The sequence below is a fragment of the Oncorhynchus tshawytscha genome, linkage group LG18, assembly GCF_018296145.1.
Source record: "Oncorhynchus tshawytscha isolate Ot180627B linkage group LG18, Otsh_v2.0, whole genome shotgun sequence".
NCBI lineage: Eukaryota > Metazoa > Chordata > Actinopteri > Salmoniformes > Salmonidae > Oncorhynchus > Oncorhynchus tshawytscha.
The window spans coordinates 20,565,906-20,582,615 of record NC_056446.1 but is presented as its reverse complement, the minus strand read 5'-3'; the positions used below and the strand labels follow the sequence as shown (position 1 = coordinate 20,582,615).

At 42.8% G+C, this 16,710-nt stretch overlaps 1 protein-coding gene across 3 annotated transcripts in view; it reads right to left on the bottom strand.

Annotated features, from left to right (window-relative positions):
- LOC112217662 (RAC-alpha serine/threonine-protein kinase) overlaps nt 1-1,642 on the bottom strand; it is a 66,095-nt gene extending 64,453 nt beyond the window's left edge. For 2 of the 3 annotated variants that reach the window (XM_024378112.2, XM_024378111.2), the window contains exon 1: nt 1,419-1,642. Coding sequence is in view for 1 of the 3 variants with exons in the window: in XM_024378111.2 (XP_024233879.1) it covers nt 1,419-1,479 (61 nt within the window). In the remaining 2 variants the exon portion in view is untranslated. The remainder of the gene's footprint in view (nt 1-1,418) is intronic. The other variant, XM_024378113.2, reaches the window with a different exon arrangement.
- Nucleotides 1,643-16,710: the final 15,068 nt, after the last annotated feature.

Sequence of the window (16,710 nt, the reverse complement as noted above, 5' to 3'; positions counted from 1 at the left end):
TAGCTTAGAATGACAAGAATAATCAAGTCAATAAACGTTGGGTAGTTAGTTAGGGAGCATACAGTTAATATACTCCCTGGCAAGTTTGATGTAGTAGCCAACTAACGTTAGGATGGTAGCTGGCTAACATACATACATACTATGTGGTTCGTAAGGATTGCGTAGCTAACAAATTGTCAGCCAACATAACATGTAAAGTAAATTATTTGCAAAGTCAATACTTTATTATATTGCCCAACATTTTCTTAACATTTGTCATAATTCGTTAAAGCAATGAATTTGTATCGGCTCTTGCTGGACTTTCACCATTTTATTCAAATATTAAAAATACTTTTAAGAATTGCATTATGGGCCTTAAAAGCACAGAAATATTGTCCACGGTTTGTATACTTCGTGTATTGGCGAACGTAGTAGGACATCCGGGAACTTTTGGCATACTAACACTATGACCAATAAGCATACTATATACTCAATTTACGTCACAAATAGTATGGTTAGTATGAGTATTCTAACACCACTATGCTCTCACTTTACATGCGCATTTGGGCAGCGTCGGCGCATTTCCCTCACAAATTAATTCTGTAATAAAATTTATATTTTAATACAATGTTTACGCCAATCTTTCAGGGCATATACAGTATTAGTATGCGGATACAATGTTTTCACACTAAAGAAAAAAAAGTAAATACCATTGTTACATTAGGATTACAGTTGAACCAGAATCTGGGTTTACGGTAGACGTTTCTATACACCCAGATTCTCGTTCAAGTATCACACGTGTTAGACTACTGAAGAAAAAAAATGCGCAGGTTCCTCTATGGTTCGGAAACAATGTAGAAATAATTCAATGGAACAACCACCAAGTCACTCTTATTTCAGGTTTTTGGCGTTAATAAAATTATTCAACAAACAACCGTTTCAACTAAATTAAGACAATAAATAGGCTGAGCTTCACAAGAGCACAACAGTGCGAGGGGTGGGGGGGGGATTTGTGGACTAAAACACCGCGGATTTTACTACAGTCCTTGCTGTTGCCAAATGAAACCAAGCGGCATGCAACCAATTTACTCATAACAATTCATGACAGAGTATCCATACAGATTACATTTAGTTTCCCCCCCCCAACACCCTGCGCGACAGCAAAATAAAAAACAATTTTACAGCAATTATTTGTTAACTCTTCGGGCATATGTAACACATGTAATACCCTGAGTTACAGTGGAAATGGGCAATGCGTCACAACTAACTATATGGTTACAGACAGTAGGCATGACAATATGATATTTTGGCTCGTTTTTTGACAGTTCAAGGCCTAGCAGAGCAGATTGGGTGAAGATATCCGCATCCCCGCTGACTACAATGCGAACTACTACTATTTCTGGCATGACTGAAACAAAATATTTTAAACAGAACTTTACCTTGACCAATTCGAACGTTATTATGGGTCATTGTTCGGACTCTTTGACAACTTATCAGCATATTTTTCCATGCGTATTATTAGTTAATGTATCCTCATGCACTCAAAGTCGTTCTCCCATTAAACCAACCAAGCCTTATGTCCTCATAACATCCGAATCCCCCCTGGGTCCTAAAAGCCGACCTAGTTCTTATACCGTAACCCATAAAGAAGGATAGAGAACTCTAGTTACCAAAAGGCTATTTTAGCGTTGGCAGCGCCATTGAGGGCTTCCACCATTTTAATGTAGTCAACTGGGTGGGATTTCCAATTTCATTGGCTGATCCCTCCCGGTGACCCTATTGGAGTCATGTCCAACCGGGGCATAAGGAGGGATCAGCCAATCCTGAAGAAGAAAACTGACCACTTCAAATTGGAGATTGCCTCAATGGCGCAGCGCATGCTGTCACAGACACTATAGTGGCACATATACAAAGATTACTTCTCTATCTATCTCTATGCCGTAACCTCATTTGGCTTTTCCCGGTTTTAGAGTTCAGTGTGTGCATTGCAGTTATATCAAGGAATGTGCAATTGTCACTCAAGATGCAAAATGCCACGTTTTATGGAACTGTGTTGAACGTTATTTACGGGATGATTATGATGACAATTGAGAATCACACATTTTATTTGCCTATAATTTTATATTCAACTTAAAATGCAAGTGGATCTTTTTACAGTTTACTGTAGGCAGAAGCAACTTAATTTGTATCTACCAAATGTACTTATGACGCCATATTCTATCAATGATATTCTTCATTATTGATATAATGATCAGTAGCCTAATACCCACTATGAGTCTATTTAATACCCGACAATGAGTCTGATTGATGCGTAAAAATGTTTAGATACCCATGAACATCAGCTGCGTTCGAACACTCATACGAACCGTACTATTTGTGACGTAAATTGAGTATATAGTATGCCTATAGGTCATAGCATGGATATAGATAGTATACCAAAGGTTCTCCGATGTCGTACTAAATTCGTCAAAATACGAAGTACACAAGCAGTGGACACTATTTCCGTGCTTTTAGGGCCCATAATGCAATTCTTCATAAAATGGGCGTGGCTCCACATCGTTTTCAGATTTGAAGAAAATGCAATACAAATGCATTGCTTTAATAACTAATTATGACAAATGTTAGGAAAATGTTTAGCAATATAATAAAGTAATGACATTTCAAATAAGTTACCTTACATGTTATGTTGGTTAGCTACGCTATCCTTACGAACCACATAGCATATCATTACAGCAGTATGTACCGGTAATGTAAGCTAATTACCGTCCTAATGTTAGTTGGCTACTACATCTAACTTGCCAGGCTGTATATTATACTATATGCTTCCTAACTAACTACCCAACGTTTATTGGCTTGATTATTCATGGCATTTTTAGCTAAGTGCTATAGTCGTTCTGCGTTCTCAATGGGCATTGTTAATTCTGGCTATCTACTCCGATTTCAGAGCACTCTTATCTCGTCTGTGTGCCGGATCGCAGAATAACTGATGCATTTACAAACGCTCAACACCCATTGAATATGGCTGGTGTGAATAAACGTTGCCCCAAAAAAACGTAATTAAATTGTTGCCAGCAGCACACTTAGTCACCAATGATCTGTATAACATGAAAACAGCCTAACCAGCTCTGCTAGGGCGAGTAAAATGGTCAGAGGTGTTCTCTCATTTGTGTCTGGAAGTAGCTAGCTAACGTTAGCCAGTTCGCTTGGGTGCTTGACCGCCGTTGAGTTCAGTACATTCGGATTAACCCTACTCCTTGGCCAGAGTGTCCAGTGTGTGCACTCCAAGAGTGAAACGCTCTGAATTTACAAATGAACAATCTGACAATGCTCTGGATTTACGAAAGCCCAGAGCGCACTCAGGCACTCCGGATTGAAATCATGAAACACCCGAATTCGTAAAATGTCTAGCTAGTCATTTGTTATGCTAACAAGCTAACAAGAGGTTGCTTAGCAACAGCATCAACTTCTGGTAGACAGGTGAAGCGCTAGTACGCTCAACTGAAAGGATACCTTCTTCTACGATGAGGTTCGGCGGAGGTTGGCGTCCAATAAATGTTGCATTACCGCTACCTACTAGACTGGAATATAACTCCCTTATATAAATACTATACTCCACTATTTAAATATATTTAGTCCTATTTCAGGCAAACAGCCTGAAAGCATGGGACATCACCACCTTCTGATGTCAAGTCTTGCACACCCAAATACCTCTCTGCAGCTACCACAACAAACTATTTTCTGTGACTTACGTTCCATCCCTGCAGTACAGTTGATAGCCATTACTATAAATGCCAAAAATCCAATCTTACTGAAACATATATCACTTGATGGTTTATCCCTCTGTACTGGTACAAATCTACTACTCACACCACTCCTCTCAGGAACCCTCCCCTTGACCCATCTTCCTCTACTTTCTTCACTGCCTCAGCATATGACCACTTCTGCACTACTCTAACCCTGGAAACCTCAAACTGCCTCTCTCGCACTGGACATTTCTGATCCCCAGCCCATGGGCACACCTACAATTAACACATACCACTACTTTCCCCAAAGCTACCTATTCCTTTCTCTCATGCCTTTGGCACACTTCTCACACCTAGGAACCTTCCTCCTACACACTGCTGCCACATGCCCATAAGCTTGACAACTGTAACAACGTAATGTAGTCGTCACAAAAGCTTGTACAGGAAAACGTATATATCCTAACATCACCTGGTCGGGCAAAGAATCAACATCAAAACTCAAAAGAACAGACAATGACTCTTCTGTTTCTCCACTCACACCACCCTGTCTACGTCACACCAAACGATGAGCATCACAAACACTGGGAATCTTCCTCTTCAGTTGACCAGCTTTCACATTTACCGCTACCCCAGTAATCACTCCTTTCAATGGTGCCCTTTTCTTGAGAGCAAAACAATAAAAATAAAAAAAATCTCTTGCCACCATTCGTTTAATATGGAGCATCTGCTCCCTCTGACCAGCAGAAACACATCATTATCACAAGACCACTTCTGGTTACCCTCACTGATTCCACAACACCCAACTCTGTTTTCGCCCTGAAACCTCAAATGGATCAGCCAAAAGGCAAGGGTCCACTTTTTCCAAAAACTTCACTCCTACTGTCAGACTTATCTTTATCCTGACCCTCGGTGCAAGTATCGGGCTCCGAGAACTTCACCACAGCTACCACCTTCCATACTTTTCCCTCATTCACTTCCATTTCGACCCCTGTCTTCAACTGACTCTGCTTACACTTTCTACCATTCTTCTTTAACAAACCATATCCTTTTTCCCCACCATTTTTAACCGACTCAAGCTCACCCTCTTCCTCCCTCTCTCTCTTAGACCTCCTCTGCCTCTCTTTTTCCCATCCGGCTATCTGGGCCCCCCATCAGGATTCGGCTGGGACCGCTGTGCCTCCCGTATTCCAAGTATAACTCTCCTTATGATAATACTGTACTTCTCCTTACATACATCTTGTTCTTGCCTTGTCAAGGGACGCCATTTAACTGACTGTCACAATCAACGTACCATCAGCACGAACCCCTCGGGATGTAGCGCTCAACAATGCATCCCACTTGTAAAGCAACTGGTTCGTCTTGTTGTTCTTCTTTATCAATAGCTACCACAACGCGGATTCCTCTATTTCCCCTGAAAGGATACCGTTTGTTTACAGTATACTAAAATGAACTAATAGAATATAGTATTTACACATTAAGTATGTAGTATACAGTATGTTAGTATGGGTATTCAAACACAGCTATAGTCTTGAGTTATGTCAGGTAATTACTTACAATATGCATTATAGCAAACAATTAGCTCTTCTTTCTTGATTGTAAAGAGACAGCAATGCAAGCAGGGGCGTCATTTCAGCTAAACCTAGGGTATAGCAAAGTGACTCTGAATTTTTATCAAGTTGAAGCTCATTTACTGCATTTTTATTCATTTAAAAACTCTAAAATGCAATTTAAAGAATAGCAAAAAAACATCCAAAATTGACTTCAGCCATTATCACCTTGGCTGCTGTAACTTCCTTCACCCCAGTCGATAGTGGACTTTACATTCTACAAACACGTCAGAGAGTAATTAGCTGCTACTCACTAGCTCAGTACCGGGATCAAAAACTCTAGTTTAGTTTGATGTCAAGTCAAACAGCAGTTATCTAGCCATCTATCTCCTCCACAGTTTTGAGAGAAGAGTTGTGTTGTTCTCTGCAGAGCTGTGTGGATATCCAGTCCATAGTCCTAAAGCCAGCCAGCTGGGTTGCTTCCATAGCCACGGGAAGTAGGGGTGCTGGAGCACCTCCTGAAAAATCTGGAAAATACCCTTATGAAAAAAGAATGCAGTTAGAGTGCAGTATATATCACATTAAGGTAAGACCCAAATGCAGGCAACATCGAAGTAACAACAGTTTATTAATCCAACAGGGGCAGGCAAAAGACAGGTCAAGGGCAAGCAGGGGTCAGTAATCCAAATAGGTGGGGCAAAGGTACAGGACAGCAGGCAGGGTCAAGGCAGGCAGAAAAGGTCAAAACTGGGAAAACTAGAAACCAGGAACGATCGAGAGACAGGAACAGAGGGAAACCGGTGGTAGGCTTGACGAAACAAGACGAACTGGCAACAGACGAACAGAGAACACAGGTAATATTATTGCGTCCAAAATACCACAGTCGACTGCAGTTACGACACTTTTACTGCAGTTTCAGAACCGCAAACTTTTTTTGTAAGGGTTAATAATAAAAAAAATCACAGCACCCCCACCCCCAAACATCTTCCCGTGGCTATGGTTGCTGCATTAGACTTTTAATAGGGATATAAATTATTTTAGTAGTCTAATTTTAATTGTTCGTGTTGAGCTAGGTTATGCCATACCCAATCGTCACCCCTGAGCACAAGACCCATATCAACAGAGTGGTTCCTTAGGACACTGTTACCAAGATATCATGTCAGTGTGCCAAAGAGTGTCCCGGGCTCAGATAGGCCTCATCAGCCATCTGCACACTCACGATACCCCAGACTCATCCCAAAAAAGTATGTCATGGTGTGTGTGTGTGTGCCTACTAATAAGGTATTTGCCACATTGACAACACTTCCACACAGTTTCGATAAAAAGCCTCTATGATGGTGTAGGTTTGGTGGTTAATTTTTCCCCACACAGAGGAAATCCCCTCAGAGCCCCAGCCGGTAAACAAGAAGTCAGTGCAGAGTGGGTCTGCCAGCAGGACAAAAGGCATCCATTCAGCTGGCTCAACTATGAGAAACACACACAGCCGTGCTTCATGAGCTATTTGTTATTGGAAAACTACTAAGACACTTTTTAGTGTTCTGTGAAACTGCTTTGGTTCATTGACCTTATTTGGAGTAGCCTAATTATCTTGCTGTCAAAGGGACATTTCAAACTGATCAAAATGTGTTTTCAGTTTAGCTAATGATGTTTTCTCAGGCATTTAACTGTGGCCAGGGAAAGGACTATTTTGCTTTGTCAAATTCTTCTAAATTGTTATCAAAGGTGACACCTGCATCAAACAATTGTAATGTTTAACATGTTTTGTGATTTTTTTTAGCAACAGGGCATGGGCAAAACACAACATTTTGTACTTTCAAATCACACATGCAAATTGAGGAAAGTCCTGATTGACAGATGAAAAAGAAATTGAGGATAAAAATGTTGACTTTGGAAAAGAGTAGAAAGGCAGAGAAAGTTGGACCAAGAGTTTCTTTTTAGACATATTTGGTACACACACACACACACACACACACGCACACACACACGCACACACACACTGCATCAGTCTGGCCATACAGTTAATAATAATTAGCAGACACTTTTATCCAATGCAACTTACCGCCATGTGTGCATACTGTAGCAGGCTCAAGGGTGTGGGGTTTCCAAATCACCAAGTTTCCAAGTTCAATACCAAAACATGCACCAGTAGCACAAATCGAATGCAAAAGGGGGAGTTTATTAAGGGTATCGGTACACGGGGAAAGAAGGGGGAATTCACCAATCGGCTCACAGTCCACAAGCCATCCAGGTTGTCCGTTACGTTTTCCGGGGGTAATCCTCACACTCGGGTCCTGAGCCAATCCGGTCCGGTACACAAGGGGGAGTAGTCCGACAGTCCAGTTCACAACGGGTAATCACACCGATATTGTTCTCGCTTCTCCCACTCTTCATAATGCTCTTGGTTCTCTCCTACTCTGCCCCTTTGTGCAGGCTGCTTCCTCCTTTATCCCCAAGCATTGCCTGGCTTAACAAACATCCTTGCCTCGTTGGGACAGGAAGACCATATAAGGCTTGGGGATGGAGCCAGCGGGCTGTAAGATATCTCCCCTCAATAACAAATCCCCTCACCTCTCCCGAGAGCATCCCTCCTGGAGAGGGCATCAGCATTTCCATGGGCTGCACCTGATCTGTGGACGACAGAAAGCAAAGGGCTGTAAGGATAGGAACCATCGGGTGACCCGGGCGTTACTGTCCTTATTCCTTGACATCCAAACCAGTGGTGCATAGTCGGTTACGAGGGTGAAGTGCCGTCACAATAAGTGCCGCCCACTTCATCACAAGACATTCTTTCTCCACCGTAGAATATTTTTGATTCCACGGCAACAGCTTCTGGCTAATGTACATGACTAGGTGTTCCTCACCTTTTTGTATATGTGATAGGACGGCACCCACCCCTGTTTCGGATGCATCGGTCTGTACCACCAGTGGCTTGGAGAAGTCCGGTGTCACCAGCATGGGTCCAGAACACAGTGCTCCCTTTAGGTCCTGGAAGGCTTCCTACGTCTCCTCGGGCCACGTCACCTAGGTGGGCAGACGGCTCCTGGTCAGATCTGTCAGGGGGCTGGCTAGGGAGGCAAAGTGGGGAATAAATCTCCGGTAGTAACTAGCCAACTCCACAAATGTGGGTACCTGCTTCTTGGTGAGGGGGCGGGGACAGTCCCGAATCACCTCCACTTTCTTCACCTGGGGTTTGACACATCCCCTCCCGATCATGTACCCTAGGTACTCAGCCCTCCACAGGGCGAGCCAACATTTTTGGGGGTTTGCTGTTAGCCCCACATCCCGTAAGGCCTGCACTACTGCGCTCACCCATGGATCACAATATTTTGTCGATGTCTGCCACCACGAACATCCGATGGGGTCGGAGAACCCGGTCCATCAACCTCTGGAAGGTACCAAAGGGAAGCTTCTTGTAATGGAACAGACCGTCCTGGGTGGCGAAAGCAGTTTTCTGCCGTGCCTCGGGACCTAAGGCCACCTGCTAATAATCCTTTGTTAGGTCGAGCGTGCTGATAAATCAGGCGGCCCCTAGCCGTTTGATTAATTCATCAAATACGGGACACGGGGTAGGAGTCGATTATTGAGATTTCCTTTACTTATCTAAAATCATTACAGAACCGGAGCTGTACCACTCACTATTCGACTCTTCGATTAGATCAGCTTCCAACATCGTTTTTACCTCTGTCCTGACAGCCTCTCTCCTTGAGTAGGGTCTCAACTTCACCTTTTTCCTGGGTTCGGTGATGATGCGGTGCTGTACCAAATTGTTGTGTCCTGGTTCACTGAAGAACACATCCTGGTTTCGGCTGACCAACTCCCTCAACTCTCAACTCCTGCTTCTGGGTTTGGCTCTGCTGCTCCCCAATTGTCACCACCGCCGGCTCGGTCTCTTTGTTAGCCTTCTTCGGCGAAAGAGAGTAGAGTATATCACATGCATTCCATTTCTTTAGCAGGTTCACATGGTAAATCTGGGTCAGATGCCTATGTCCTGGCTGTCTAACCCTATAGTTAACTTCACCCACCGTCTCAATGACTTCGTATGTTCCGTTCCACTAGGCAAAAACTTAAAAATGGGTTATTCTCATTAGCTTGCATAGATCCTTCATGATTCTTGACATGAACGGGGATGCCCTGGTCGGTCAATATCTCATCGGGAATGCCTACTTCGGGAGAACAGCATAACCAACTCACATGCGATTCCCTTGGTGGCCATCATGGTGCATAGGGAAATGGCTTCCGGGTACCTGGTGGCATAATCCAAAATCACCAGAATGTATTGGTGCCCTCTGTTACTCTTGGGTAGATGTCCCACCAGGTCCATTGCAATCCTGCTGAAAGGAACTGAAATAATGGGTAGGGGAATTAAGGGACTGCGAAAATGGGTTTTCGGAGCCACCTGCTGCCACTCCGGGCAACTGCGGCAGTGTTCCTCCACTGCTTTCTTCACTCATGGCCAGTAAAAGTGTACCTTATACCTGTCTAGGGTCTTTTCCACCCCTAGGTGAGCTGCAAGAAGGTGGGAGTGCGCCAACTGCAGGATAGATGGTACAAAGGGACAGGGCACCAACAACAACTCCAGACATTCGTCATTCTTCTTCTTGACCTGATATAGCAACTTGTTCTTTATAGAGAAAAGTCTCTGCCCCTTTGTGCAGGCTGCTTCCTCCTTTATCCCCAAGCACTCCCTGGCTTAACAAACCACAGCCTTGTCTCGTTGGGGCAGGAAGACCATATAAGGCTTGGGTTGGAGCCAGCGGGCTGTAAGATATCTCCCCTCAAAAACCACTCCCCTCACCTCTCCCTGCCGTCTGCCACAATACATTTTTGTATGGGTAGCCCCAGTGGGAATCAAACCCACAACCATTGGCATTGTAAGCGCCGTGCCTCATATGACCACAGTTGGCATTGCAATACCAACACATTGGGTGAACATCTAAGCATCTAAACCAGCAAATCTAAACCAGTGAATTTACTTTTTAAATTGTTAATACTTTTTAATCTATTTTTGTTGCTAAATGGTGTACGAATGTTGAGGGTTATCAGGAAGCTTATCTGTAGCTTGTTCATATCAATACCTCTTTACTTTGTGACACAGAGAGTTTGGCTTTTATTGTACTAATGTAGTCTAAACTAAAGTCATCAACAGGAATGGATTAATGAGCAAGCATTTCACTGTATATTATACTGTATATTGACGCCCCCCCTTTCTCTTTCTCGCTCCTACTCTCTTATCCGGTAAGATCTCAACCCCCCCCCCAAGCAAAGGTTAGATTGACAAAGCATCTGGCATGCACCTTCTTTTTGTCTAACGTGTTTTTCTTACAATTGCACACACCCAGTAAAAAAATAGAGCTCTTAAATCTAATTCATGAGAAGATAAGCGTTTACAACCATTTTCACTCGGGTCTTTGTGATGATACATTTAGTGATGCAAGCTGTTGTTTTCTTTAAAAAAGAAATACAATACTGTTCTGCCCAAGACCTTTTAAAAGAGAGTTACAGTACTGTATTGCCCAAGACCTTTTAAAAGAGAGTTACAGTACTGTATTGCCCAAGACCTTTTAAAAGAGAGTTACAGTACTGTATTGCCCAAGACCTTTTAAAAGAGAGTTACAGTACTGTATTGCCCAAGACATTTTAAAAGAGAAATACAACACTGTATCGACCAAGACAACAGACACCTGCCGAGAACTGTTTTATGTGACATTTAGCACTTCAATGCGCACATCGTTATCTCTTCAAAAAGGAACTCCCATGGCAAACCACGATATGATTGCTGTATGTTTTCACTCGAGCTGCAACAAATGATTTTCACTGATATCTGTAAGGTCTGAGCGTTGTTATGACTGAATGTTTTCCCAGAGAGGGGGAGAGAAAGTAAGAGAGATAAAGCAAGAACGAGTGAGTGAGAAAGAGAGGGAGGCAGCTGGTGTGACAGAAATCATTGACACCCCTACTGTGCAGAATTCTGAGTGCTAGTCTGAAAGTAAGCCACACACAGCACCTTTTCTGTTCAAGACTTTTCTGTCTTTCGTGTGATGCCCACTTAGGATATATAGTGAGGGCCCTACTGGGAAGGTTATTGTAATTGAGCCCAGTGGAGGCTCCTCAGAGGAGGAAGGGGAGGACCATCCCCCTCAGTGAATTTCTTAAAAATTAAAAGTGAAACATTCAAAAATGTATCCTTTTTAGATAAAACTATACTAAATATATTCATGTCATCAAATAATTGAGTAAAAACACTATTTTGCCATGAAGGTCAACAGTAGCCTCAACAGCACTCTGTAGGGTAGCACCATGGTGTAGCCGGAGGACAGCTAGTTTCCATCCTCCTCTGCGTGCATTGACGTCAACACAAAACCTAGGCTCATGGTTCTCACCCCCTTCCATAGACTTACACAGTAATTATGACAACTTCCGGAGGACGTCCTCCAACCTATCAGAGCTCTTGCAGATTGAACTGACATGTTGTCCACCCAATCAAAGGATCAGAAAATGAATCTAGTTCTGAAAGCATAAGCTACGTCTAGCTAGCACTGTAGTGTATAAAATGTGGTTAGTAGTTGACTTAAAAAGAGAAAGACAATAGTTGAACAGGTTTGAACAAATGAATTTGTTTTACAATGAAGGAGAAGCAAGAGAGCGAGAGAGAGATATTTGGTTGTATTTTTTTCACTTTCACTTAGCTAGCGAATACAGGTAGCTAGTTTAGCCTAATCAAACACCTGGCTGAAACAGAGAGGGATGCTATGTTAGCTAGCTGGCTATGGCTATCCAAACACTGGAACTCTTCCAAGTCAAGGTACGTGTTTGGTTTTATTAATTTATTGCCACCCACTGGTGTAACTGCTGAACTGCTTGCTGACTGTACACTGTACTGAATTATTGTACCGGGTTTAGTAATGCGTTAGTTATAGGAGCTATGTTGATTATGACGTTACTAGCGTTGTTAGCTAATATGGTGCCAACAACATAGGCTGTGTGTAGTGGTTAGCGGCTATGATATGAAGGTTTGGCTTGGAAAGGTTTTTTTGCATGGCCCCAGGCACATGTGTTGTGCTCTGAAGTCCACAAGTGAAGGGAAAGTGTGAGAGGAGGAGAGTGCGTAGATGCTAGAAGGAATTATATAACAAGCAAAATGTTCATGCTGTTTGTATGTGGCTGCTACGAAAGTGGCATGTGTTTGTGTATGATCAAGGGTTTGTTCATTCTGTCTATTATGTTTAAAAACGTTTCTTGAACAGAAGCAAACTATCAAGGCACAAGGCGAGACCCAGATGCAGACACAGGAGGCAGATGGTTGGAGTCTTACAATGTTTATTAATTCAAAGGGGTAGTCAAATCAAATCAAATTGTATTTGTCACATACACATGGTTAGCAGATGTTATTGCGAGTGTAGCGAAATGCTTGTGCTTCTAGTTCCGACAATGCAGTAATAACCAACAAGTAATCTAACTAACAATTCCAAAACTACTGTCTTATACACACAAGTGTAGGGGGATAAAGAATATGTACATAAAGATATATGAATGAGTGATGGTACAGAGCGGCATAGGCAAGATACAGTAGATGGTATCGAGTACAGTATATACATATGAGATGAGTATGTAAGCATAGTTAAAGTGGCTAGTGATACATGTATTACATAAAGATGCAGTAGATGATATAGAGTACAGTCTATACGTATACATATGAGATGAATAATGTAGGGTATGTAAACATTATATTAGGTAGCATTGTTTAAAGTGGCTAGTGATATATTTGACATAATTTCCCATCAATTCCCATTATTAAAGTGGCTGGAGTTAAGTCAGTGTGTTGGCAGCAGCCACTCAATGTTAGTGGTGGCTGTTTAACAGTCTGATGGCCTTGAGATAGAAGCTGTTTTTCAGTCTCTCGGTCCCAGCTTTGATGCACCTGTACTGACCTCGCCTTCTGGATGATAGCGGGGTGAACAGGCAGTGGCTCGGGTGGTTGTTGTCCTTGATGATCTTTATGGCCTTCCTGTAACATCGGGTGGTGTAGGTGTCCTGGAGGGCAGGTAGTTTGCCCCTGGTGATGCGTTGTGCAGACCTCACTACCCTCTGGAGAGCCTTACGGTTGTGGGCGGAGCAGTTGCCGTACCAGGCGGTGATACAGCCCGCCAGGATGCTCTCGATTGTGCATCTGTAGAAGTTTGTGAGTGCTTTTGGTGACAAGCCGAATTTCTTCAGCCTCCTGAGGTTGAAGAGGCGCTGCTGCGCCTTCTTCACGATGCTGTCTGTGTGGGTGGACCAATTCAGTTTGTCTGTGATGTGTATGCCGAGGAACTTAAAACTTGCTACCCTCTCCACTACTGTTCCATCGATGTGGATAGGGGGTTTTCCCTCTGCTGTTTCCTGAAGTCCCCAATCATCTCCTTAGTTTTGTTGGCATTGAGTGTGAGGTTATTTTCCTGACACCACACTCCGAGGGCCCTCACCTCCTCCCTGTAGGCTGTCTCGTCGTTGTTGGTAATCAAGCCTACCACTGTTGTGTCGTCCGCAAACTTGATGATTGAGTTGGAGGCGTGCGTGGCCACGCAGTCGTGGGTGAACAGGGCGTACAGGAGAGGGCTCAGAACGCACCCTTGTGGGGCCCCAGTGTTGAGGATCAGCGGGGTGGAGATGTTGTTTCCTACCCTCACCACCTGGGGGCGGCCCGTCAGGAAGTCCAGTACCCAGTTGCACAGGCGAGGGTACTATGGTGTTAAATGCCGAGCTGCCAAGAGAATGGTTGTGCACAGGCATAAGGTCAAAACCAGATCAGAGTCCAGTAGGTACAGAGTGGCAGACAGGCTTGTGGTCAAGGCAGGCAGAATGGTCAGGCAGGCGGGTACAAAGTCCAGAAACAGGCAAGGGTCGAGGACTAGAAAAAGGAGAATGCAAAAAGCAGGAGAACGGAAAAAATGCTTGTTGACTTGGAAACATACAAGACAAACTGGCACAGAGAAACAGGAAAAACACCGGGATAAATACACTGGGGAAAATCGGCGACACCTGGAAGGGGTGGAAACAATCACAAGGACAGGTGAAACAGATCAGGCCGTGACACTAACGGAACGAAATGGGGACAAACATACCTAAATTTGTCCAATTGAAACTCTCGTTTGCGACTGTTGGACTAATTATTACACCCTAGATCAGCTAGATGCAGGCAAGAGTGTGCAAGGCCATACTAAATGTGTCACTGTCACCTTGATTTTTTTTAATACATTTTGGGGGGGGTTACTTTTACCTCTTTTTTCCTCAATTTCATGGAATCCAATTGGTAGTTACAGTTTTGTAACTACCAACTGAAATAAGGCCATGCTCATAAAAATAAAAATGATCGTCCTCCCTCATCTTAAACGTCACCGACCACCACTGATTGAGCCACAACTGCTGTATTAATCTACTACAGTAACATAACTGCAATCTAAATATATAATACAAAGCAATAGCAAAGTTACTCCCCTAAATTTAAATATTGTAACTGTTCAAGTATTTGAGCTTGTTTTCTACAATTTCTATGTGTGGTTTATTATTTGCCTTTGTTAGAAAACAGAGCCATCTTCTCTCTGAGATGCTTCTGCAACGCAGACTCTAGCATATTGTAAATTAAATTACAAGAAAGAAAGAACATGTGGACATTCTCCTCATCATCGTCAATGAAATGCCCATCCAACATCCGGTATAAAGCCAGAAGTGAAGGTATGAACTGTTTCAACATTAGATTAGTATTGGCTCCTGCTGGAGCAGAGGAACACAGCAGGGACTTGCATCCAGAAAACAAACAACCTGAAAACAAGGCACAAACACATAAATACAAATGTCCAAGGAGAGGCTGAGACGTTAAGTGGCGAGACAGATGGAAAGACCTTGTGTTCCTACCCTGCAGGGACACAATTCCAGGAACAGTTTCTCACAGCAACTATGGATTTATTGTCAATAAAAGAGCCAAAATGGCCCCTTGCTTACCGAATGAGAAACTCCAGCAGGCTCTTATCTAATTTGCCCTAACCTTCTCATTAAACAGGCCATCCCTGGGTCACAGTAACTGGCTATTTTCAGGGAAGTGACAGTTGTGGCGGTGGCGTTCTGGGGTGACACTCGGAGGGGAGAGGAAGGGTCATGGGGAGCAGGTGTGGTAAAAGTGGCTGGGATTTAATTCGAAAGGGTCTTAATCAGATCACCTCAACGTCCAAACAGGAGCACAGGAGCCTCATTGCCAATATTTCAGCAATGTAGTGGTACTACCTTCTGATGAGACCAAATGAAGACAAAGTTCCCATCACCACTGATCCGTAGCAGGTTGCAATCCACACCAGTGCCAAATAAATAGAGGGATTTTAACTTCTGATAGTTGGAAGCAAGTCCCTTGAATGACATTTTACTATGTACTATTTCACCTATTGTGTTCTCAGATTAGAACAGTGTCGTGTCTTTACTATCATTAACTTGAAGACATAGTTTTATCAAAGATTCCCTGTAAATTAGTATAATGCGATCAAACTAATTCATTGTGTAACTGTAGTTAACTAGGAAATAGGGGCACCAAAGAAAAATATTCAGATTACAAGGTTATAATTTCCTCATATAACCTTTCAGATATTTTAATATCTGATCAATAGTCTTCTGATTAATTATTTATTTATTTTACCTCATGTTAGTCTCATTCCAAACGTCGTAAATTGTTGGTTATCTGCACGAATCCAGTCTTCACTATGAGTCATCCATACATCAATTGTCTTAAATAATTTATTTATTACTAACTATGTAATTTACAGAAATGCATAAACAAACAGTAAATATGGTTACATGAAATGATAGAATGTGCCCTAGTGGGCTGAACCGGCATGGCAGCTTGTTAGACAAAGGGGCAATGGGGATCGACTAAGAAGTCCCTACAAAGTTAATTCTAACAATTAAAATGCTAATCCCTTTACACATGAACGCTCACTCATTCGGGAACAATTGCAATCAATCAATATATTTACGCTCAGTGTGTCATCTTGATTGCTGGTGAAAAGTCTTTCTTTTGGCAGAATTTTCTGTCTCCCTCCCTCTCTCTCTCTATCTTGGTTAGAGGGGATAGTTCAAAGTGACATTCGTTATAGAATGGATGTTTCGGCGGTTATCATTCTTCGCGTTGAAAGATACCAAATTCCTAGCTGCAGACTAGTAATCAATATCAAAGACTTGTTCTTATTCTGTCGGTATCGATAGTCTAAGAGTTTAACCACGTGGTATGGTTAAAAGATTCTACAACCTTTAGCCATCTCGTAATTGAGGTAAGCTTGGTCTACAACCTTAGTCCTACCCTAATGGAGAAAAACATGGTCTGGTGATAATTTCTCAAAGTTGAGTTTTATTCGGAATGGCAGAAAAGGGGCTGTCCCAGGATGTCTGGCCCTAACTGGGCTCAGGGGCGGTCCACTGAT